The 26,668-nt window shown below is 37.8% G+C and overlaps 1 protein-coding gene across 1 annotated transcript; it reads right to left on the reverse strand.

The window, feature by feature from the left end:
- Positions 1-278: 278 nt before the first annotated feature.
- ythdf2 (YTH N6-methyladenosine RNA binding protein F2) lies at positions 279-8,361 on the reverse strand. The gene is made up of 6 exons (XM_030126590.1): positions 8,162-8,361; positions 7,910-7,934; positions 6,653-6,732; positions 3,628-5,319; positions 1,990-2,055; positions 279-1,681 (listed from the first exon to the last, which is right to left on the reverse strand). The coding sequence occupies exons 1-6, from the start codon at positions 8,186-8,188 to the stop codon at positions 1,658-1,660; spliced, it is 1,914 nt and encodes a 637-aa protein (XP_029982450.1). The 5' UTR covers positions 8,189-8,361; the 3' UTR covers positions 279-1,657.
- Between the last annotated feature and the right edge of the window lie 18,307 nt (positions 8,362-26,668).

Here is a 26,668-nt window from a genome sequence, read left to right on the forward strand (position 1 = left end):
GTAAATGGACCAATCAAAAGAGAGCAGGTGGTACATACATTAGTTGCTTCAGACACCAGGATTTTTCTTCTAAAAAGGGATGGACCCATTTTAAACCCCATCTACACTTATGTTCTGTTATACCAGGGTGAATGCAAAAGGGTCTGGAAGTTATACACATTTTAGGAAGATAGCAGCTCATATTTAAACATCTGAACAGGAAAACATCACAACTCCAACTTATACACTCATGTGATCTGTGACAAAAAAAATAAATTCTCTGAGGACAAACCCACACATCGCTTTGTGGAGCATCTTTATTATGCCACAAATAAAAGCCAGTAGTTATGAAAGAGGACCTTGCGTTTTTTTTTCTCTTGAACTCACCAACAATGACATTCTGAAAATGGTGGAAGCTGATTGTGAGATTATCGTATGTACGGTTGGCTGAGCAGTCAGAAAATGGGAAGGTGGCAGCGTGGAGGGTAAAGTGGGTTTTGGAAAGTAGGTTAAGAAATGCAGAGGTGCCGCTGGTGGAAACTGGAAGTGGGGATGTTAAGTGGACGGGTTTGAATGTGAAGGTTAGACATTCATTCGTATACCCATCTGGGAAACCAAAAGCAGACGTAAAGGATGCACGGGAGAAGCTGCAGGACAAAAACTGCTTTACAGTCAAACAAGGGGAATGCACACCAGTTCTGCTGAATATACCACATTTATTACTTTTGAACTGATTAATAGAAAGAGTGGGGGCAAGGCCACTCATATCACTGTCTTTAGAAAACGGAGGAAGGAGAAAAACAAAAAACCAAGAGAGCAGCCCATAGCAATGATGAATTAACTTGTCCAAGAGAAAGGAAAGAGGGTAAATAAAGTCCAATGAAGATTGTTAACCCCACTTTTTTAGACCATAAAATTATAGACTGAGCAAAGCTCAACATAACAGTTTCTTCTGCTTTCAAACACTTCACCCCTTTCAAACCTCCAGATCCTCCCCTCCCCTAAATACTCCGTTCAACACATGCCAAAAAACAAATAGAGGGCCATTACTGAACATCTGCAGTCCTCTCAAAACAAAAAAATATGGCAAGCATGTACCAAACAGATTCTGGAGTGAGCGTAGTTGATACCCGATGAACATCCGCCGAGGAGGAAAACTCCACTGGGTCCTTGGTTGAAGATGAGCATCCTCAGAAGACAGGGTTGGGGGGGCGGGGGGGTTTAACAAAGAAAAATGAGACAAACTGCCCATTCTTGACTTGAGGACACTATTATAAGCCAACACTACAAATTTCTATTGGATTTGTGTGTGAGAATTATAGACTTTGCTCTTGGACCATAAAAACAGAGGATGATCCTTTCAATTAAAAAAAGGAAAAAAGCAGCATACAAGGGAAAAAAGCATATGTAGTGGAATGGGGTGGGGCAAAAAAGATTTCACCTAAGGATGCTATGCATTTAGTTGTAGTCCTATGAATAATCGTTTCCTTTTCTTTTTACTACAAGTTCGAAGTAAGTCTTTAAAGTCAAAAGAAATCAAGAAAGTCTTCATTTAGTTTTTTTGTCCTTGGTTATTTCGTCACCCCTTAGAATTTCTTAGAGATCTGGATGTAATGACGTCATGGGGTGGACAGGCTTTAGGGGGGCCATTGCAGTCTTTTGACCAAAGCACCAACTGTTACTTGACTCGTCCTTGGCGTTCCTACAACACAACCAAAAACAAAGTCAGATGCAACACAAGACCGAGTGCGACAAACAGCCCGACGTACGATTCCCCCGCCGGATCCCGTGAAAACAGGTTTCGCTAGTTTGTTCTTAAGTAACACATTTACACATCTGAGAGCGCCCGCTTGATTTACAACTGTTGCATATTTAAGTCGGAGCTACAACTGACACCTCGACATGCACGAGGTTTTAATCACTAAGAGAAGGTGTCAAGCTGGGTCCCAATCATGTGGTAAAAATACATAGGGGCTGTTTGTGCGTATGATGCCAGATGAAGTGAGTTACCTGAAGCCTGTAATGACTCCTGTTGCTTGGGTTGCTGGGATATGGCTCACTGCCCTGGACCTCCACCTGTCACACATGGAAGAGTGAAAACTGAGCATGATAGATATTTTCAGGTTCACACAACCTACTCTCACTACCAGGTGGTTTTCTCAAATACCTGACATTCAAACTATTCTCCATTCTGAAAACTGTACCTCAGACAAAACAACTTTCCCGCATGCAACAACTTAAACCTTGCATTTTTAAGCAATACATTAACCAATTCATTTTCTAAAACTAATGAAGAATAATAATGATAATGTAAGATGTACAGAATGTGGAAACTGAGGGACTGATATCAGAACTAGCGACAATCAAGTCCATTATTTTCCTGTTATCAGTAGCAACAAAAACAAACAATAGTTTCAGTTTGGACAATGATTAGTCAGTCTTACCAAGATTTGGTAAACATATTAAGCTCTTAACAATGAGACCCAATACATTTCATATTACTTTAATGAGTATCTGACCAGAGAACAAAGTTAAACAATTATGACTGGCATCAACAGCATTTCTAATAGCTGTATGATTTAAGTTTTAAGATAAATGACCTGCTTACAGATCAGGGAAAAGCAAACAATGAGAACCCCAATCTAAAATTAATCAAATTTCATATGAAGAATACTGGCCAGATCATCTGCATCTAATTCAGAACCTGAGTAACACATGGATTTCACAAGAAATGCAACAGTCTCTGCAACATAACTCAAACAGATGAAGTGAATTCAGTGAAAAGCAACTGTTGAAAAGACAATTTGATCTGCAGTACACAGCACAGAGGAACAGGATTCACAAGCTGTTCTGTTAATAACCCCATATGATAATATCCCAGTGTTCTTTCCTTTAATGGGTACCTTATACACAATGTACAACACTGCGGTGCAGATCAGTCGCAGTATTTAACAGTTCTCCTTAAGTTGATGAAGAAAATTCACTGAAAGAAATCTCATCAGTATTGCAGTCAAGTGGAACTAATTTACAAGTGCTGAACTCATTCACTCTAGTAGGACATTACTACTGATGTGGGTGGATTAACAATTTGAACATGCTTCACCCATTCAGGGTTTTTTTTTTTCTTCTTTCAATGAAAAATATTTCAGGAGGCTGCACATTTGGGTGTATGCTGGAGAAAGATGCTCCCGAAAAGACAATTAAAATGGAACTCCTAGAACATGGATTAAACCCAATTCAATTTTCAGATATTCTTGCGTCAACAGCGATTTAAATGTGTTTCATAGAACAGCTTTGACTAAATACCAACAGGTGAAAAGACCTCATACGTTCATTCATTCTATTCAAGAATCAGGTCAACACTGTGAGTGACAGAATCAGATGAAATCACACTGCAGTGGATATAATAGAGCAGAGAAAAAGAACATGTTCTACTGTGAACAATCAAAAATGAACACTGACAAAGTTGTAAATTCAGCTGTCGACTTTTCAACCTTTATGATCATCCTGCATAATAGTACCATTTCACATGCACCTGCACACATCCAACCCAGTATAACCTAGTGCACCTTGTTTAACATAAGTTTAAGTACAGTTTCACTTCTTTACATCCATTTTTCATTCAACGTATTCAGCCATCACTGTTACCTTTTTCACACACTCCTCCTCCTCCTGACGCTTCTCGTAGTGAGAAAAGTCATCAAAGATGGAAGTAGTGTGTTTATATCCAGCGATGATCTTTAGCACCTGCCTGGCCTTGTCCAGTGGCACCTCTTGTGTGTCCCGAGAGTTGGTCACTGGCTTGTTTTCGTTGTTCTCCAGTCGAATGTGCCTCAGCTGACTGTTGGGAACGTCCTTAACAAAGATCCAGCGGACGTCAAAACGACCCTTCCACTTGTCCTGCGACCACACGCCAGCAGACGTGTTGTAGTCCACGGGCGACCGCATCTCAGCTACGCCACAAAAGTGACCACTCCCGTTGACACTGAAAAGAAGATAAAGTGGCCCCTTTCCGCCCAGTGAACGGTACGCAGCGTCCAGCCTCTTGTTGCCGTGCTCCGTGCTGCACCAGATGTTATACTTGATGGAGCGGTGGATGTCATCCTCTGAGTAGCTTTTGATGATAAACACCCTGCCCTGTTTGGGGTTCCAGTCAAAGTCCTTGGGGTTATAATTGTTGACCATGCGCAACTTCTCCAAGACCGGGTGAGGTTCAGAGGGGACCCCGGGTACCACACCCACACCGGAAGATGTGGGAGGAGACTGGCCTGTCCCGCTCCCACTGGTGTCCCCAAATCCATTGGCCCGGTTCCGTGGGGGGATCCAGCGAGTCGGCTGAGAAGGTTGCTGCTGTTGGCTAGGGGGAGGGGGACCCTGGGAGAGAGGGGGCTGGGGCATCTGAGCCATACCTGGCTGTCCGCTAGGTGGAAGCTGATGCTGCCCCATCTGGGAAACAGGAGGGACCAGCTGTCCATTGCTCAGGGGAAGTTGGGGGTTCCCTGCAGCAGTAGCTCCAGGCTGTGGGGACGCCTGGTTAGGTGGCTGCCCGTTACTGGGAATAGGGGGTACCTGCTGAGGGGTGGCAGCCTTGGGCATGGTACCCTTGTTGTCCCAAGTGCCGATGTCCATGTTGTGTTTAATGGGCGGAGGCGGCAAATTGGCACCGGCCATGCCTCCCTTGGTTTTCAGCTTAGGTTGAGGCTTGGCTGGTTTGCTGGCAATGTCTGCCCAGGAGGCGGGCTTGGCAGGAGCAATAGAGACAGGAGGCATGCTGGGAGGTCCTACAGATGATACAGGGCCGAGGGGACCCCCTCCAGGTAAACCAGAACCAACAACCTTGGGAGCCATGTCCCCATTACCACCAGGAGCAGCACTGCCAATCTTAAGGCCCGCCATGCCCTGGTCAAGGCTGTTCATACCAGGTGCTTTGTTAAGGGGCTCATTTGCAGGCGCAAACGGGGACTGTCCATCGATCATGGCACCCCCAAGTGAGCTGGGAGCGTAAGCATAGCTGCTGCTGTAGCCAGAGCTCTGCGGCGTCCCCGACTGTCCCTGAGAGCTGCTATTGCCCCATGCTGAGAAGTCGATGCCACTAGGGAAGAAGTTGAAGCCGTGCTGGCCGAGGAAGGGGTTGCTCCCCAGGGGGCCAGGCTGGCCAAACATAGCGTCCGGGAGGTAGTGGGGCTCCCCATTGCTCAGCTGTCCATAGGAGGCCAGGTAAGGCATAGGAGGATCCCCGCCTGTGGACCATGCTGCCTCATTTAGAGAGTAGGAAAATCCTATGGAGGGGCTGTAGTAGCTGGGCATGTAGGAGTCCGACATGGCCGTATAGGCATTGCTCTGAAGAGAAAGAGATATAATTTAGTCACAAATTGTATAAAAATCATATTTATGACAGCAAACAATGAAACAAAACTCTTGTCAATGTATACTTCAATAGCAACAATTGCAAATTGTCAACACATATGCAAGTCTATTACTGGATATACATAACTGAAGGGGAAAAAATATAAGTCCAGTCTTATGAACAAAAATTGATGGCATTGATCAATTCTTTCATCTGGAGTAACAGTTCTCATTCACTACTCTACATACAGCTTCACAAACAGTGTCACTGTTACCTCTAAGAAAAGCACCATCTACCACACAGTGAAGAAATAAAATCCAACGTCACTAAAAACAAGTGGCTGACCAAAAGCTCCCATTCCACCTACATGTCTTTGGAGTCCATTTACAGTTCCTTGTTATGTTAAATACACAGTATCTAATTACCACTATGCTTGCTGAAAAACAACAACAGACGTAGTACTGCATTGTGTTATGGAGTAGCTTGAGGAGATAATTTTCACCACCAAAGCAGCTGACACTTTAACATGGCTGTTCACAGACCAAGTAATACACTGAAGTTTCATTCACATCACGTTTAATTAAATTTATTCACATTCTGCCATTTCATTCTAATAAAAGAGCTCTTATTTAAGTTATGTTAGTAGTGGGACATAGCTAATGACAGACAACCAAATCATGTGGGTTGTCACAGTGAACAAATTTTCGTGGTTATGATTTTTAGTAGTTTAACAGCATGACGTGGTGTTAGAGCAGTGAATACACTGTAGTGGCTCATCATAACTCAGACAATATAATTAAACTTCACAGTGACTGTTTTATGCTGCTAATTCTACAATGCATCTGTGATTTTAACAAAGTCTTGCTACACAGTTACACACTTCTAGGCAGCAGATCTGAGTTCATGTTTTGAGATGATCTGAGCTTGTTTCCTCGGTGGCAGAGAAACATGTAATGTTTAACTGACAACATAGAGTGGACTAACAGAACAGTTTCAGCGTGCAAGTCACCAAATTATAATTACATATTTTTTATAAACAAATGTTATGCATTACATCTTTAAAAAATTATAGGGTGTGCACACACAAGAAACAAATTAAGACCAATGAAACAATTTTGTGTTCCTTTTAATTTTTGGGCTTCAGCTGATTTGGTGCAACACTAACAAACTTTTCCAAGCAAATTTTGTTCATATTCAGAAGATCTGAACAACAGAAACATTAACTCTATTAAGTAGGTTGTTGTGAAAGAACGTTAACTGTGTTTAAGTAAAAGATGCTTCAACTGAAAAGAAGCAACTCCAGAAACACATGCTGACAAAGCTTACCTGTCTGGCCTGAGTATTCAGGTAAGGCTCAAACTCATCGTCATTCAAAGTATCCTTTTGGGTCACAGCTCCGTTTTGCACTGCAAAGAAAACACCACAGATGTGAACACTCGCAGGTTCATGTTTGTGTGGGACAGTACATAACACGGTCATGTCACATCATCACCACTTCCTATTGCATAAGAAATCCCACTCCCTGCAATTATACATGAGCGTCACAGGAAGAACTACTTTGCTGATTATCATAATGGCATCGGGCACAAATGCTTTTGATGTTCCATGGATTACACATCGATAAGCTTGCACAATAAGGTGAATCAGCGCCACCAACCAACCAAATGTGTTTTGCAGTAAGTTTCATATGAGAAGTCAGATAACGTTAACTCTCACATGCAGGAATAATCACTGAAGATGTTAGCAACAATCCAAGTTGATTAAATAGACGTTTCGTGCAAGTGCAACAGTGTTTCCGTAGTCGTTGCGCTCGGGTAGATGTGGGATTCTCTTAGAGCTTCATGGGAAACGAGAAAGGAACATTAAATGTCAAATAAGTGACTACATGCGTTAACGAATAGTGAGCTGTACAGAGAACGGTGAAGGGAAGGTGCGGGGTCCATTTATACATAGGAGAAACATGTCGGAAGACGTGTCACTTTAGGTTAAGTTAGCAACCAGCTAAGGCTAGCACGCTAGCTTGCTGGTTAGCTGCATGCAGTGCGCAGCGTCTCCATGTTAACGAGCGCCAAGAGTCCTTTCAACATGACGGACTTGGCTAGCGTTAGCCGACTGAACAGCGTGCTAAGTTGGCACCTGTAGCTACACACCACTATAATGTTATTCAGGGACTGATAAGTAACGCTGTCCTCCCGGTATCTGTCAACGGAGTAAAACGTGCGGCAAGTTAAACCAGGAAAAGGACGGCGGTGTGTTCTGTTGCCATTTAACTTTAGCTTGTCAAAGAGTTAGCTAGTAGTGGCAGCCTCGCGAGTGCCATTTCAGGGATGTAACCGTCACTCGCAAAAACGGGCTGATAATCAACAACAACTCCTGCGAGAAACAGTATGGCCCCGTGTTTCATTCTGGCAGTGGACGAAGTTAAAAGAAAGCCAACTGTTAACCCCAATAGGCCTGTTGGAGATGAGCTAAGAAACCTGCTATCGCATCCGCGCACGCAGTTTTCAAGCCGCACCGCACGTAATATAACGTCCGCATTCACTCACATCAACACGGACTATGTTAGAAAATAACCGCTCTTACCTTTGTTTGCTTGGCCTTTCGGTCTCTGGATTGGGTCCAGGTGATTCATGAAGGTTTGATTTATGAGAAGAGAGGAAGGGGAAAAAATAGATGAAGAGATATATTTTCAGCAGTCAGTTCCTTTAGCAGGTGGTCAGGCCTACTGCACTACTGAGCCACAGCCGCTGCCTCTGAGCTAAGCTATCCTTTGCTAGCCGTCGCGATGCTGAGAAATTTGGCCCTCGTAAATGTTCAGAAAATACCTCTCTTTACCTGTTCAAGAAGGCTGCTGGCTGACATGTCTTTCCCCCCGGAGCCTGTGTAACTGTATTTACTCCTAAATAAATGCGGCAGGGTGTAGAATCTGTCTAGCTATTGAAGATTTTCAGCCAAGCGCCCCTATTTCTCTACAGAGCCTGGTTTCTACACAATGGCGGGCTGCAGTTTGCTTGACAGACTCCTCAACATGGCTGGGCGGCCCTCGTCAACCCACGATGGCATTTATCCACACGGGCCAGCGCCCCCTAGCGGCACGGAAGAACAGGCTCATCCCCATACTGCACAGAACACTAGTAAAATACCATCAGGAGGAAAGTAGTGAAAGTTTACCACATTTGAGTCACTAATAAAGAAAAAAATTAGACCAAAAGTTTTGGTTCGATGTAGTCTCCTAGGTGCAGTCCTGGGTCAAAATGTGAAATTATATTTTCTCTTAGAGGCTCAATTAAATTATTTCATACCACTTGGGATCCATTTTTACAGTATTTCAATTCTTTAAATTTTCCTCAGAATATAGATGATTAAGCATAATGGAGAAAGAGGGGAAAGGAGTGGAATAGAGGGAATGAGAAACTATGTGTAGTCTTTTCCTTTCTTCTCTTATTTCTGTGTACTATACTAATTTTTTACTTTTATGATTTGAGTTCCTTTATCATTATTTATGTTTTTTTTTTTTTGTTTGTTTGTTTTGTTGTTTTTTTTTCCTTTGGCCTGTGGGTTGGGTGGGTGGGAAGGGATGGGTGTTGACAGTCAGATATGTCACTCTTGATTGTGCATTGACTGCTACGAATTGATATGTCTGTCGTGTTCATTGAAAATGTTCAATAAATATAGTGGGAAAGAAAAAAAAAAAGTGAAATTATGAGAATCAATGACGGAATGTTTGTCTCAGAGCAAGGTTATTATCGTTAATGAAAACTAACGAAATGACAAAAACTAAAATTGTAGAAACATTTTCGTTAACTGAAATAAATAAAAACTATAATTAAAAGGAAAAAAAAAGATAACTAACTGAAACTGTATTGTGTGCTTACAAAACTAACTAAAACGTATAAAAATTATGGATAAAATTTTGTTAGTTTTTGTCTGTCAGTGTCGGATAGATATAAAATCAATTTATTTCCCTCAACCAATTTTAGCTAGTGGCACCATATGATATTTAACGGTCTATCACTTGTTGTTTACAGTTGTCTTCTCTTCCCCACTCTACCTGGAAACATGGAGACGTGAAGAAGATAAAAGATGTAAAACAAAAAAACCAAAAAACCCCCCCTAAAACTAAACTAAAACTAAGCAACTAAGGAAAAAAAACAAAAACTAACAAAAACTAGCAAACCTACTCTAAAAACTAATTAAAACTAACTGAATTAGAAAAAAAAGTCAGAACTAAATAAAACTAAACTATAATGAAAAATCCAAAACTATTATAACCTTGTCTCAGAGCACATTATAATATATTCAGTTTACAGGTTCTTCAGTGGAATATTTATAAATCTGTTGTATGAATGTACATAAACAAATATATATATATTATATACAGTGGAAAACATCAACTAACCAGCACTTTTGTCATTTGTTTTTCAATTCATCTTATAAAAGTACAATGTAAGATTGAGCATTCAGTCCGACAGATGAAAGTGTTTTTGATTTATTGAACACAAGTCAAGGTCAAAGGTCAAGGTTACTTTATTTATACCCGTACGTAGATTTGTTTTGCAGTCTAGGTGATTGCCTTGGCATTACAACAACACATACATTGAACATGCAAGATAGGCACTTGATCACACTTACAGACAGGACAAAAAGACAGGACAAAACAAAAAGTGCTCAGTGTTCCACCATTCATCGGTATAGCAGCACGGATAAGTAAAAGAATAAAATAAATTAGATCAAATAAATAAAAACAAGATGCAATGAAACACAATAAAAAACAGAAAAGATAAAAACAATCTGGGATAAAAACCAGGATGAGAACATAAAATTAAAAATTTAAAAATTTGACGTCACAATAATAATAAATAGAGCAAAGAAATGGAATAAATAACTAAATAAGTTAGTAAAGTGCAATGTCACTATTTCTTATTGAGCTCAGTGACAGCAACAGGAACAAAGCTATTTTTATAACGCTGTGTCCTGCACCTTGGGACTAAGAACCTCCGTCCAGAAGAAAGGAGTTGAAATTCACCTTGTAAAGGATGGGAGTCGTTGTTAAGAACTGATGAAGCCATCCTCTGTACCTGTTTAGTGTACAGGGAGGCGGGACAAGACTGGGACTCACCAATCAGGCAACTGGACCATCTCACTATTTGATTTAGTGAGTTTCTCTCTGCAACTGAGGTCTGACCGAACCATGCCACCAGACAAAAAGATAAAACAGACTCAATAAAGGAACGATAAAACAAAGTTAAAATGGTTCAGTCAATGTGGAAGTGTGCCAGTTTTCTAAGGCAGTGAAGGCACTGATGGCCCTGTTTACACACAGATCTACAGTTTTCATTAAAACTCAGTTTTTCATCAATTATCGTCCCAAGATATTTGTATGATTGCACTTGCTCTATAGTCTGACCTTGAATTAAGATAGGCATTTGTTATCATATGAAGAATTCTCTAAAAAATACAATATAAATAGCTCAAGAAAAGAATATGTTAAAATATGCAAAGTGATCCCAACACAATTACTTAAAATAATCCAAGGTGGTATGCCCTGCCCCTTATATGTTCCCTCTATACCTTGTCTGAAAGTTAATGACATTGATTTATTAGATAAAAGGTGCAACAATAAAATTATCTGTCTAGCTTTTAAACATAAAAACTTTGGGGACTTTAACACTATTACTCTATGAAACATAGAAACCACCCTGAGGGAAAACTGTTTTTCTTTTTATCTTTGGTGTCATGTTGCTCCCAAAGTTAAAGAAACTCATTCAAAATTGCATGTTCAGTTTACCCTGTTAATGATTTTTTGCATAAAAGATTTAATTTTGAAGTGAATCCCTGCGTTTTCTGTTCATCTGAAGCTGAAACCATTGATCATTTGTTTTTTAATTGTTCACACAGCATTTCTTTTTGGGCTGATATTCACGATTGGTTGTCCTTAAAAATTGAAAATATTCCATCTTTTTCTTTATGTCATATTATTTATTTTATGGATTCATTAGAAGTTAATGTCAAAAATATAGTTAACCTTATTATTATTTTGGGTAAATATCATATTCATTCTTATAAGTGGAAAAATACGAACCCCTCCTTTAACTTGTTTTTATATGGTTTTATTAAGTATTACAAATCTCTTAAGTATATTGAAAATATGTCAAAAAAAGCCAGAAAACTTTATTTTATCTAAATCCTTGCTGTTTTAATTCTATCTTGCCTAGTCCTTTGTGCTCTGTTGTCCAGTCTGATTTAGTTATTTATTTTTCTTTCTGCTTCATTATTTTCATTACACCTCAAATGTCTAAAAATTATTATTTTTTGTTTGTTTGTTTGTTTTTTGTTTCTGATAGTTGTAATAGTTGTGTTTAATCATTCCACTATGTCTCAAATGTATTTCTATATTTCTCTTTTGTAATGTTTATCCCATTCTTGTTCTGTAAATTTGCTTTGTGCCAATAAAAAAAAAAAAAAAAGAAAGTAGTGAAAGTTTACCAACTTTGAGTCACTAATAAAGAAAAAAATTTGACCAAAAATTTTGGTTCGATGTAGTCTCCTAGGTACAGTCCTGGGTCAAAATGTGAAATTATGAGAATCGATGACAGAATGTTTGTCTCAGAGCACATTATAATGTATTCAGTTTACAGGTTCTTCAGTGGAATATTTATAAATCTGTTGTATGAATGTACATAAACAAATATATATAATACACATTGAAAACATCAGCACTTTTGTCATTTGTTTTTCAGTTCATCTTTATTTAACCCTTTCATGCATGAATTATGAGAACTATAATCAAGATTTTGAGTGTTTCAAGAGTGTTTTTATTCCTGTGTAGGCTTGAAAAAAAGGGGATTGAATTTTTTTATGAATCTATTTTTCATGGAGATACAAAAATGTCCACTCAGCTGGACATTGTGTGTTTGATTTTTGAAGCAAAGAAACATGCATCTACTGATATAAAGTGTGAGAGCTATGAAATAAAAACATATTTAAAGCTGTTAATCTGATGTTTTGTCACATTTTAACATCCGCTAATACTAGTTATTAATCACTTCATGGAGATGATATGCAAAAAAAAAAAACAAAAAAACACCAACTGTTTGTCTAACTCTTTCATGCATAGTGGTCATTACAGTGGACAGTTATTCTACAGCTGTTCTCTTGTATTTTCATGGGTTTTGTTGTTTTAGTTCCATATCAGCCAACACAGTGGACACTTATGCACCATCTCATAAACTGCAATTCATACCATTACTGTAACTTTGCTGTTCTTGATTGGTTCTTGAGTGGAAATCAATTGTTAATTGTTATTTTTTGCATATTATCTCCACAAAGTGAGTAATAACTAGTGTTAGAATATGTTAAAATGTGAGAAAATATCAGATTAGCAGCATTAAACATGTTTTTATTTCATTGTTTTCATATCATTTTCTGATATTGGGTTTTAAATACTTGTTTCTTTGCTTCAAAAATATAATGCATAGTGTAGCTGAGTGGACATTTTTGTAAATCCATGAAAAAAAACAACTCAATTGTATTGTTTTTTCATGCCCAAGGAGGAATAAAAACACTCAAAACAAAACAAAACAAAACAAAACAAAAAAACCAAAAAAAAAACAAAAAACAAAAACTTAACTAAGGTTCTCATAATTCATGCATGAAAGGGTTAAAATTAGGAATTAGGATTTTTTTTTAATATTCAAACATGTTACTGCAGATCAGGTTTATCTAGAACACCAAAGTTACAGTAATGGTATGAATTACAGTGTATGCAATGATGCATAAGCGTCCACTGTGTTGGCTGATATGGAACTAAAACAACAAAACACATGAATATCCAAGAGAACACCTTTGAACAGCTGTTCACTGTAGTGACCACTATGCATGAAAGGGTTAAGTACATTGTAAGATTGAGCACTTAATCAGACAGATGACTCCTACATTTTTTTTGAAAGTAGATTGGAGTTATATTGATTTATATGTACTAGTAACATAAATATAAAAACATACTGTAGAAATACATTAGAATGAACAGTTAGCACAGTCCAGGATGATGAAACAAAATGTGTTAATACCTCTATAATAATGTATTTCATCTGTCTTATTCTCATAATCCTGATAATAATAATGGTTTTGATCCTTCAACCCCTTAATACCCATTAAAAAATACTATTGTTCCAACTTCTCAATTAATTTTTCTCTTCATTTAACTGTTCCTGAGTGATTTATCACCGTTTATTATAACATTGTTATCTATATTTAACATTTTCAGTGAAAAATCATGTATTTTTCTGTATTTAATTTAGTATTCATGTAGGTGTTCATAAAAGCTCAGAGTAAAAGAGTAAAATTCAAAGGTTATTATATCAAAACAGAGGAAAGTGTGGAAAAGGTGTTTTTTTTTTTTCAACATAAAAACAAGTGTTTCCAACCACTGTCATTTGTTAGACCAGTGGTTCTTAACCTGGGGTGTGGGCCCCTCTCAGGGGGGCGCCAGAGATTTTTTTTTTTTGGGGGGGGCGGGGGGGGGGCACGAGGCTTTGTCCTCATCAAGGTTACAAGTTGTGAAAATTCTATTTGTGGATGTTAAAGAAAAAATTCTCATACACCCAATAAGATAATCAAAAATCTGTATGAACCCACTCAAAACATATTTTATCTGTATTTAAAAATATGAAGCTCTTCAGTAGCCACACCCTCTTGACCTCTGAACCTTTGTGACCCCCACAGCCAGAGAGAAACAGTCTTGTCAGGTCAGATAGATCATTCAGGTTTTTTTTTTTTTTTTTTTTTTTTCCTGTTGTCAGTACATCATCATATGTATAAAACGCCATGTCTGAAAAATGCAGATGACTCAACAGTATAAAAAAAGAAAGCCAAGAGTTACCATAACTTTAGTTTTCACGAAGGACAGGACAGTTTGGAATCAGGGGGTGGTGGCTTGTCTTGGACACAAGCGGGGGGGCTCCAAGGAGAAAAAGTTACGAACCACTGTATTAGACTACATGGGTTTTCCTGGTGAATCAATGTTGTAGAAGATGACAGTGTTTCCATGTTCACTACAAAGACTCTGAACGTCCATTTGGGCCATATTTGATGACCATGAAAACATGAAAAACTGCATCTTATCAGAATTATTTTCATGTATTGATAGGATTAGTGGATCAATCAATATTAAACATTTTACATCTGTAGATGCTTTTGTTGGTGGCTGTTTAGGTCTTTGTGGATTAAAACTCGTTCTGACATTAATGGCTGTATCATTAACAGTGACATGAGTTTATATGGGTAGGATGTTTATGTCTTGTCCTCATGTCCCATATGGAAACAATTACCCATATTTTTCATATTTTTGCATTTTTACATTTTGGGGAGAGTAGGACTTCAAGCAGATTAAAGTCAGGTTTATGTTCCTATGTGTCAGAGATTTTATTGAAATTTCAAGAAAGTCTGCAAAAAAGTGAATCTCTGCTTGTTTCAGAGTAATTCAGTGTACCAATGTGATGGCAAATGATGACAGGCTCAGATTGACTTCATTTTTTAAAAATGCGTGTTAATTTTATTTGTTTATTTATTTCATGCAATATTTTTGTTCATTTTCTTGCATATTTTGTTAATTTATATATATATTTTAAAAATTTTGGTTCACATTTTAATATTCATTTTTAATATTAGTGATTCGTTTATTCATTATATGGATTATTCTGAAGTGATGTGTGTCTATATGTGCGTCAAATAAAAAAATCAGTTAAAAATAAATAAATAAAATATGGGTTTGACAGAGCTCCTCCTGGAAAAATCGCTCTGATTTTGAATGCAGAACATGTCATTCCCTACCCACGCCACAAGGTGGAGCCGTAGTCGCTGTCATGAATTTGTGATAGAAGTAAAATCCAAGTGTAGCCTCTGTGAACTGTGATGATCACACATCAATGAGGATGAATTTGTCTTTGCTGAATCACACCGAAACATGATATCGTTCACACTTAGAAATTGTTTATATTTTTATTGTATTTAGTCTGTTATTGTTTTATTTTTACTGTCTTTCTTAACGCTAATGTTATATTGAGGTGAGAATAATTTTATAGGCCTCATGGGGTTTTCTAATCACACCTGCACAATCTCTTTCTTTGCACATCCTAATGTTTGATTTGTTGTGTGCAAAATAAATAATAAAAATAATAATAATAATAATAATTTCACTGGGATTATAAATGTTTCTTTAAAGAGGTGATTTAATGTCACTAATTACGAGTCTCTAAATTCCATCTCAGTTTGAGTCATTCTTATTAAACCCACCCACTATATCCCTTCAAAAGCTACTGCAAACCTAGAAAAGCAACACATTAGATGCAGTTTCATTTCAAGACCCTTGCGTGGTTCCGAAAGTAGACAGTAATTGCAGTTTTCATTCATAGTCCTTAAGAAACATCATGTCACATATTTAAATGAATCCAAACTGATGTTAATGCGTTTCCAGCTCCCCTTAGATGATTTTTCTATAAGCAGTCGGATTATGATGAACCCCCCCAGCTACAGTACTTATCATTTTTCAGGGCCAAGGGTTGGCCAAATGGCATGCGACTAAATGGCAAGTAAGAACACACGACACAGATCCAGGAATAACCCCACCCTTGGTGTCACACAAACACAACACACACTTTCACACACATCAAAACCCTGCAGGGGATGACAAAGGGGAGCAGAACACACCGTCGATCACAAGGCTTCTATATCAGAGGGGTGTTTTATTTTCTAATCAAAACTCAAAAGGAATGCCATCTGTCATCGGATGCTACAAGCGCTATAGAAAAAGGCATTGCAACGTGCATCAATGTCAAATTATAGGACACACAAGTCGACCGCAGTCATCAGTGTATGAATAACACGGGCAAATAGGGATTGCAAACCAGAAGCAGCAGACAAGACATGCGACTGTGAACCATGCACAGTAGCATGGCATGCGTGTATCATATTCCGCCTTTCAACTCTCAATCATTTTTGGGTGCTTGACTTTTTTTTTTCCCAGCGGCTTGTTGACTGGTGCGGATTGGACAGGTGGCATAGCATGGAGAAGAGCTGGCCGTTTACCAGCCAATAAAAATAGCTGTGGTCTCCATGATGTCACCGGTAAGTAAATCACAGCTCCTGACTGTAGAGAGAAATAAAACACCTGTAGGAAATTGAAGTAGGGGCTCATTTTCTTCTCTCTTTTTTTTTTTTTTTTTTAAATTTATTTCTGTTTGCATGTTTCCTGCAGGGTTCATAGTCTCACAGTGTATTTTTCTATATTTTTCTGTATGTCTTTCTGCAAAGTTTTCTGTTGTGTCTGCATGTCAACAAGCATCCAAATATACACTGTAAAAAAAAAAAAATCCTGTTGTTTTTATGGGAAAAAAACTGGCAGCTGTGATTACCAGAACAATACTGTAAAAAACATATCAAACCGTAAGCATATTTAAGGAGTAACATGTAGATTTAACATTTTAAACATGTAGATTTAAACCATGAAGACCCAAAGACCAAAAGCATTATCTCATCTATAATGTTTAATACCTGTTGATCCACTACTCATAGTAGTTCTTAATAATCAAACAATAATTACAGTCATGTTTTGTGTTCTTTATGAAGTTATGATTTAACCTTTAAAGACCCAAACATCCATTGGCGACCAAAAATAAAATATCTAATACCTGTTGATCCAATAATCCTATCAATACATGTAAATAATTGATGTAAAATACAGCTTGTCATCTTTTCATGGCCATCAGATATGACCCATTTGGATGTTCACAGGCTCCATAGTTACCGTGGAAACACTGTCATCTTCTACAACATTCATTCACCAATAAAACCCATGGAGTTGGATCAATGACAGTGGATGGAGACACTTAGTTGATGATATATTTTACCAAAAAAGTCACTTTTTTTCCCCAGCTTTCTATGTTTCTGATATAATAACCCTCAACTTTACCCTGAGGTTTTATGAACATTTACATAAACAGTAAATTAAATATAGGGAAAAATACCTGATTTACACTGAAAAATGTTAAATACAGAGGATAATATTGGAATAAATGGTGCTAAATCACTTAAAGATTAAATAGAGAGAAAAAAATTTGGTAACTGGCGTAAAAGTGGCACCGGGTCTTTATGGGTTAACATTGGATTTAAATGGACTGCACTTATACAGTATAGCACATTTTATACACCTTCATGGTGCCTCCAGTGCTTTACAAAGCCACCAGACCCTACTGGGAACAATGTAGGAGTCAGTGTCTTGCAAGGACACATCAACAGTTGAAGCCAGGATTCAAACCTTCAACCCTTCAGTCATTGGACGACCCACTCTACCAACTGAGCCATAGCTGCCCATTAATTTACAAGGTTAAAATGTAAAATTCTTCAATGTTTACGTTTTGTTTTCATCGGAGTTTGTCTATTAGCAAGATCCCTCTAAAAGATAAGGAAGGATTTTGATGCCAGTTGATACTGGCACAAGGAACAAATTATTAAATTTTGGTGGTGATGGGGGCTGGGGGGGGGGCTGATCAGCCTTGGCGGAGGTCTGCGCTCTCTGAGTGCTTTACTAGTTTTATTATTTTTTTATTTAAACAGAAAGCAAATAGGCTGTTATTACCTCCGCCAAGGAGGTTATGTTTTTGCCAGGGTTTGTTTGTTTGTTTGTTTGTTTGTCTGTCCGTTAGTGTGCAACATAACTCAAAAAGTTATGGACAGATTTTGATGAAATTTTCAGGGTTTGTTGGAAATGGGATAAGGAAGAAATGATTAAATTTTGGTGGTGATCAGGGGAGGGGAGGCCCACGGGGGGGCCCATTTCCAACAAACCCTGAAAATTTCATCAAAATCTGTCCATAACTTTTTGAGTTATGTTGCACACTAACGGACAGACAAACAGACAGACAGACAGACAAACAAACATACAAACCCTGGCAAAAACATAACCTCCTTGGCGTGGGGGGGGCCCACGGGGGGGGCCACCGATCAGCCTTGGCGGAGGTCTGCACTCTCCGAGTGCTTCTAGTTTCAACATTGTGGTCTAGCAATTTAAACGGCACCACATTGTTTTTCAATTTACAGTTTTATTTTCTGAAAACAGTAGAGCCTCTTTGTTTGATGACATGTTTATCTGAAATCCTGATATATTCTGGAGCACTGAGGATGACAAGATGAGATGGTTGTTTAGTTCAAATGTATTTAAATTAGCATTATTTGTTTGTAAAGCCTGGAAAAATTCGCAGATATGTTTGTTTAAATAGGTCAGTGCCTTGTTTTGTTTATATCCATTGTGCCTTTTGTCCGTTATTTGATTTTTGGTTTGTATTTATGGTGTCTTATAAGCCCATGTAAGAGCTGGGCAGGTTTGTATGCAAGACACAATAATAAAAACATTCATTCATTCATAGAAATGCATAACTTCTACATACAAACCTGGTTTTCTTAACCTTCCGGTATTCTGTCCAGCAGGGCCTTTACTAAGCACCAAGTGTGCCTTTTTGGCACACTTGTGGAATAATATCAAAAAAATTTCATAAAGTTTGTTTTTAATTCTTTTACACTTTTTTTCTATTTCATCAACTTGAGCCATAAATAAAAATACCAAATACTCAATAATTGTCACATTTTTTAAACCCTTTAAATGCCATGTTTGTAATGTAAACAAATAATTTTTTTGGATGCAAAAAACACACAAAATTTTTTTTTCTCAATACACTACATAAAAGTGGATCACATAATATTTGATTTTTGCAGCCTGGCATATGTCAATGATTAACAGCAACATCAGTTAATTTGCATTATTATTTTTGGCGCTAGGTCAATTGTTCAAAAATACTAGCATCTGTCACCAAGTGTGCGTAAAATGCACACCTATAAATTATTAGATACCTATTAAATACTATATATTGATTTATTTTTCTGCTCTAATTAGGGACCGAGCCGAAAGGTAAGGCCCTCTCACACAGTGAGAGGCCTTGCCTGCAAGCCCTATTGTTATTCGTTCGTTATGATATTACTATTCACACACCACTTTCACCTGGATTTTGACCCCCTAAACATGCTCGAAAACTCACCAAATTTGGCACACATGTCAGGTCTGACGAAAAATTTGATAAAATGTAAAAATTATACCCATAGGTGCCAAAATTAACTCTCTAGCGCCCCCTAGAAACACAAAATCGGTCCTAGCGCCCAGTAGGAATGTCGTAGAAACATGAAACCAATGCCAAAATTTTCGTCTCATCGAGCCCGACAAATCACGCATGGGTACTCATGACCTAACTCCAACAGGAAGTTCAGAATTTGCCTTTCAAAATAAAATGCTCAAATTGCAAACTTCCAGTAGGAATGTCATAGACACACGAAACCAACGCCAAAACATTTGTTTAATCGAGCCCAACAAATCACATGCTGACACCTATGAGCTATCTCCAACAGGAAGTTCGCAATATGCCTTTCAAAATAAAATTTTTAAAACTAACTCCAATTACACTGTTTGTTGTATTGACTTCTAAATAGCACCAAAAGATAGCATGAACCCTGCTCAAAAAAGTTACTTCACACTTTTTCCATAACTGTCTTAGTTTGTTTTTTTAGAAGCCCGCAAAGTTGCGATGTTTGGAACTCATTTTTCACTTTGGAGTTTTTCCCCACATGTGAAATATCTACACGTTCAGGGGACTCAGCGCAATGCTCACATGCAAAAATTTTTGAGATAGGATGTACGGTTATTGAGTTATAACAATTTGTTTATTTTCATACTTTTTCTACTTTAGACTGCCATTTGACCCCCTTAACATGCTCCAAAACTCACCAAATTTGCCATGTATGTCATGGCTGGTGAACACTTTGATTCAATATCAAAATTAACCCCTTGGGTACCAAAATGTACTCTGTAGCACCACCTTTGTACTAAAAAACACACAAAATCTGCCCTAGCGGCCAGTAGGAATGTCACAGAAACATGAAACAAATGCCAAAATGTTAGTCTGATTGAGCCCGACAAATCATACACTGACACTCATGAGCTAACTCCAACAGGAAGTTGGCAACCTGCCTTTGAAAGTTACTCTACGTTTCTGCAGTTACTGCTTGTTCATTTCAGGCTTTTGATAAAAACGTTATACCTCATTAAATTTCCACAAGTCTGCAGAATCCAAAAGTGAAAGAATTTTTCAGATATGACCTATGGGTACGGAATAATTGCATTTTTTTGAAGACTATGTTTAGTTTCAAAATGACAAAATTCCTATATAAGCCTTACTAGTGCAAAGCTGTGTGTCTGACAGTAGACCACTCGTTAATACACTGGCCTGTTGTGCAGAAGGCATGAGTTCAAACCCCAGGAAGGGCACTGACTTCTTTTTTTTAATTTATTTTTTTATTCCCCACCTCTCACATTTTAAAATACGATTTGTTGCATTGTACTGTGGATATTGGACATTTTGCACAAATTACAAAGTACACAGAGTAAATTTTTTCAAAATAAAACCCCTATTGAAAATAATGCATAATGTCAATTACATAACTTCTTTTCATTTTTAGGACCAAACACTAAACTGTTTGTACAATGTTTCTTCATTCAAAAGTACTCTTTCTCACAGACACACATGCTCACACAATAGGGTTTTTCCAAAATAATAGCCTTAAATGTGATAAAACATCACTTTTATGCTCAGTTATTCATACAATTTCAATTCATTTTTCAAACTGATTCTTTCTCTCACATACAAAACAAATGCACATACACACAGTAGGGTTTCCAAAATAAAAGTCTCATTTAAAGGTGATGGTGGTTTCAGCAGAGGGTCGCTGGTGTTCTGTACAGATGTAAGGAGGACAGACACTAAAGGGTGGGAACTGGTATCGGGATGGAGAGGTGTGAGTGGAGCTGAGGTGTTGACGGTCACGGGAGGTGAATCGCGGGGGAGGCGGAACGCCCGGTGCGAGGTCCCGCCTAATGCTGCTTGCAACTTTAATTTGATTTTATTTTTATAAATCAAAGTCAGCCCTAATCATACATAACAAATGGAAGAAACAGTGCATTTTAGGCACACTTGGGAGACAGATGTTAGTTTTGTAATTTTCTTTTGTTTACAATGTGCCAATTTTAGTTGGTGGTCAGAATTTTAAAGCAAAAATGAACGACTTTTGAATTCTAACCTTGTTTAAATGGTGAAAAATAATATGAAGTTTTTTAACAGGAAGTGCAAAGTGTGCCTAAAAGGCGCACCCAGATACCGGAGGGTTAACATAATCTTCCTGTAAAAACTACAGCTATATTTGATTTAATCATTAACACAAAAATCTTTTCAAATAAGCAACTTTACATTGTATTTTCACTCAGTTTTTTTTATGTTGCAATTTTACAACTTTCATTTTTTACAGTGTATACAACCAGCAAGATGTGAAAGACCAGACAACTGAAGACCTACATTCTGTGCAGCGTCCACCAGTAACACTGCCATCTTCATCCAGTCACATTGGGCGCAGTTGCCAGAAAGGGTGTACAAACTAAAGCCGGAGTCTGATCTCACTCCCATACCTGGCATTCTGAAGCCACAACACCATGCTGCTGATGTGGAACCTGATCAGTTGTAAATCTTCCCTGTTTGACCATGTGACATGCCAAATTTGTGATTCTGCCCTCCGTTCACCCCCCCAGATCTGTTTCCCTCCTCCCGTAGTGCCCTTCTCATTGCAGCCATCCTCTGGCACACTGAGCAGGAATGCCAGGCAGGAAGGTGACAATCCTCATGCCCAGATTAGTGTTTCTATGTACATCTTTGTGTGTTAGTATGCCGTCTTTTGGCAGTATACTTGGCTGAATTTTCAGTTGTGTGTGCATAACTACAGTGACCTAAAGGCGGTGTGGCGTCAGGCCGCTCTCAGTAATAGGATGTTAAGAATGTAGCACTTGTCAGCCGCTCCGAGGATGCTGTTAATTCACATTCTGTCCGTTTCAGAGGGTTATCCTATAATAAACAGTGAGTGCAGAGTGTGTTTACCTGTGTGGTGGCTGTGAATGTGTCTTTGTCTGACTATGTCCTATGATTAACCCATAAAGACCCAGTGCTACAGTGCTACTTCTGTGGTAGTTCTCAAGTGATTTTTTTTTCATTATATTTAACATTTCTTAAGTGATTTGTCATTATTTATCATAAAAGAATACTCTGTATTTTGCTTTTTTCCGTTACAAATCTGGTATTTTTCAATTTTTAACCCTGTAAAGCCTGACCCATTTAATCACTGACAGAAAATTCCAGTTCTTTGAATCTGGAGCCTTTATTGGTCCTTCTGAACAACCAAATTATTATTATTATTATTTTTTTTTTCCAAATATCAATTTCCATGTATGAGTTTCAGTTTTGAATCGCATATGATACACTGGGTGTCAGTGCTCAAATATTATTATTCCTTATTAATGACAGTCTTGTAGTGTCACTGGAAAGGCCTCTGATGAACAAATTCCTCCCCCCTGGTGGATGATCAGTGTATTGCATGAATCTAATTGTATAAATCAGATTTTTCAAGAAAAAAAATGTTACACTGATCATGTAGAGGGCTTCAAAACTCAGTGACATCAATGGGCATCAGTGACAGTGGATGGGGACACTTGGTTTATGTTCAGTTGATGATGTATTTGCTGAAGAGGTCACATTTTCTTGAGTTTTCTCTGGTTTGATTTAATATTTGAATTTACTCTGAGTTTTCATGAGCATCGAAATTAAATATAGGAAATGAAATATAGAAAAATACACAATTTACAGTGAAAAATGCAAAATGCAGTGGATGATATTACAATAAATGCTGATAAATCACTTAAAGATTAAATAGAGAGAAAAATTAATTTGGGAACGGACACAAAAGTAGCCCTGGGTCTTTATGGGTTAAATGTGATCAATATCAGATTCCAGTGTGATACATGTACATGTGCAAAATAAGAATAAAGACGTTATATGCTGCTCTAGTGAAGTTCAGCTTTTACGGTGGTTTCTGTAAGTTGATGTGCAGTGAAAACCAGCAAATTTGTAAGTAGATGTGAACATTTTCACATGATGATATTTTCTTGACATGCCTTTAAAACGTAATTATCATATGTCATGTCAAATGAAGTTTGGCAAATTCACAAGTTTTTCTTCCAAGTACTAATGAGATTAACATTTTACCGTCCTTTCACTGACTACTTCACATGTCTTAACTTATCTTCACCTTTAACTGAATCTCTCATTAACTGAACATACTCCATGGGTTTTACTGCTGAATCAATGTTGGAGAAGATGACGGTGTTTCCATGTTTACTACAATGCCTCTGAACATCCAAATGGGTCACATCTGATGACCCAATAGTGCATCAAAATACACTATTTTATTTATTTATTTTTTAAATTTTCCAGTCATTAAGTGAATTTGTACAAAGTATTGTTATCGGATTGGTATCACAGATACCAGCCTGAATTTTACTCGGTACTGGATCAGAAAGGAAATCTGTGGTATTGAATATCACTACTTTAAATATGATGACCCTCAACTTTAATCTGAGCTTTTATGAACATCTGCATGATCAGTGAATTAAATGTGGTATTATATTGTTACTGATTGTGTGTCATGCTACTGTAACAAAGTACATCTCTCTCTCTCTCTCTCTCTCTCTCTCTCTCTCTCTAAATAGAAGGAAATACCAGATTTTCACGGAAAAAAAATGCAAAATACAGAGGACAGTATTACAATAAATGGTGATAAATTACTCAAGAAAGGTTAAATAGATGGAAAAAATTATTTGGGAACCACCACAAAAATAGCACTGGGTCTTTATGGGTTAAAAAATGTGTATCTGGATCAGAATGTTGCTTTGAAAATTTTTTTTTGCAAAAGTCAAATGGGTTTTCCTGATCCTAAACGGCAAAACATGGGATTTCCAAGTCCACATAATTCTGCACTTCCTAACTAAATCTTTACTGGTCTTTCAATAAAATGCATTTGAAGATTGGTTTTCAAACTGTGGATGGGTCATGGTGGTCTGTGAGGACAATGAGGATGTTGTCTTAGGAAGAAAATAGTTGCACACTTGCACATTCTATCACAGAGGATTTATCACCCACATTTGTGTAGAGGGATGAATGAGCCAAACCTGTCCATATGTGGCCCTTTGTGTGTGTGTGTGTGTGTGTGTGTGTGTGTGTGTGTGTGTGTGTGCCAGGGTGTCTGTGTTTCTGATGACACTCACTGATGATTTTCAACAGCTGAGATGAGTTTGTGTGGAACTGGACAACAGGGCAGCTGTACATCTCTGTCTTGGACATATACGCACACACGCACTTACACACATACACTTGGAGGCATATAAACAACAGTGGAATCTTGAGGTCCGACCCCCCTTGGGACCGAGCCAGACTGAGACCTTAATAAAGGCCTTGTTGTTTCAGGAGGTAGCTTATATGGTTTCAGGTTCATATCGCAACAAGACCTACTTTACAAGCCACGGCCAAAAGCTTCCTGATCACATTCTACTATGAAGGTTCAATATGTAAGATCCGCTTGGGTTTACATGACGACTGTGTTGGACTCTCTTGTTTGATAAGATAATATAAGATAATGGTGGCTTGTTTGTACACTGTTGCTCTGTTAGATAAGCAGAAGAGAAACACTGAAGAACTTGAAAGAGAAACCATTGCACAAACTGTCATCATGGGTAAACATCATCCCTGTGAAACCTGAACCATTAAACCATTGACAGAAAATTCCAGTGCTTTGAAACTGGAGCCTTTATTGGTCCTTCTGAACAACCCCAAAAATGTTTTTTTCAAATATCAGTTTCCATGTATGAGTTTCAATTTTGTATTATATTTGATACATCAGGTCTCAATGCTCAAATATTATTATTTTTGACCAAACAAACATAATATAACACAAAAATGTCTAACAAATTGGTGATTCCTTTTCAAAACTGTCAAAGTTCTGCCTCCTTCCTCATTAATGACAGTCTTGTAGTGTCACTGGAAAGGCCTCTGGTGAATGAGTTCCTCCCCACTGGTGGATTCAGAATCAGAATCAGTTTATTTGCCATTTGCAGAAAAACTGCATTGGAGAACGAGTTGCCAGAGCTCAGCATAAAAATACATAAAAGACAGTACAAGGTAAAATCAATGAAAAATTACATAAATAAGAGTAATAAAAGACAGGTGCCCCAGTAGATCAACAGACACTGACTTGGACAAAGTGCATGAATATAAAGTGCGTTCTTTATACACAAATACAAAAATAAAACATACACCATGCATTGTTAAGTATGGGATATGGAGTTGTTAAGGCTACGCACAGCACTGGGGAAGAAAGTGTGAGAGGCAGAACATTTGATAGAACGATAATGTCTGCCGGATGGAAAAAGAACAAAAAGTATTGCATGTATCTAATTGTATACACCAGGATTTTCAAGAAAAAAAAAAATCACACTGATCATGTAGAGGGCTTCAAAACTCATGTATCAAACATAATACGTTTGGTGTTATAGGGTTATCCACCAACAAGACAGGAGTTGAAATTCAAAATGTCATCTATTGCAACAGAACTGAGCAGAAGCAGAGTTACTTTTCCACCATTATGGACTGAAAACTGTTGTCAAAACGTGCTGCAGTTTCATCTTTTTTCCTCTAATCTCTGTGTCTATCCATTTGTTAAGCCATGATATCATTTACTGTTTCCTGGTCCACTTGTATTCATTGCTTTCTATTCAATCTGCTGCACTACTATCCATAAAGTCCATAATAAACACCTAGTTTTTATTATACTACTTTACATTAGTGATGTGCAGATTAATACTCAAATATCAATATCTCCAATACCAGATCTTTACACTCTAGAATCAATTAATAAATCAAAATATTGATACTTGTGATGCTTTGTCATTTGAGGTAATGTACAGGGTGGGGAAGCAAAATTTACAATATTTTGAGGCAGGGATTGAAAGACAGTGTATGACCAATTAGTTTACTGAAAGTCATGAAAATTTATTTGCCACAAGAAAATTTCCATAATAGAAAATGTTTTTATTCTATGTGTCCTCCTTCTTTCTCAATAACTGCCTTCACACGCTTCCTGAAACTTGTACAAGTGTTCCTCAAATATTCGGGTGACACCTTCTCCCATTCTTCTTTAATAGTATCTTTAAGAAAGTCGACATTGCTGTGTGATGTTCTATTGGTAGCATGTTCTAAAACACCCCAAATAGCAGAATCCAGAGGGTTTAGATCTGGGCTAGAAGGCGGCCATAAACACGATTCCCAAAAATTGCTAAAGTTGGATTTGTTGCTGTTGTCAACAAGTGTTTTT

Source organism: Sphaeramia orbicularis, chromosome 22 (assembly GCF_902148855.1).
Source record: "Sphaeramia orbicularis chromosome 22, fSphaOr1.1, whole genome shotgun sequence".
Lineage (NCBI taxonomy): Eukaryota > Metazoa > Chordata > Actinopteri > Kurtiformes > Apogonidae > Sphaeramia > Sphaeramia orbicularis.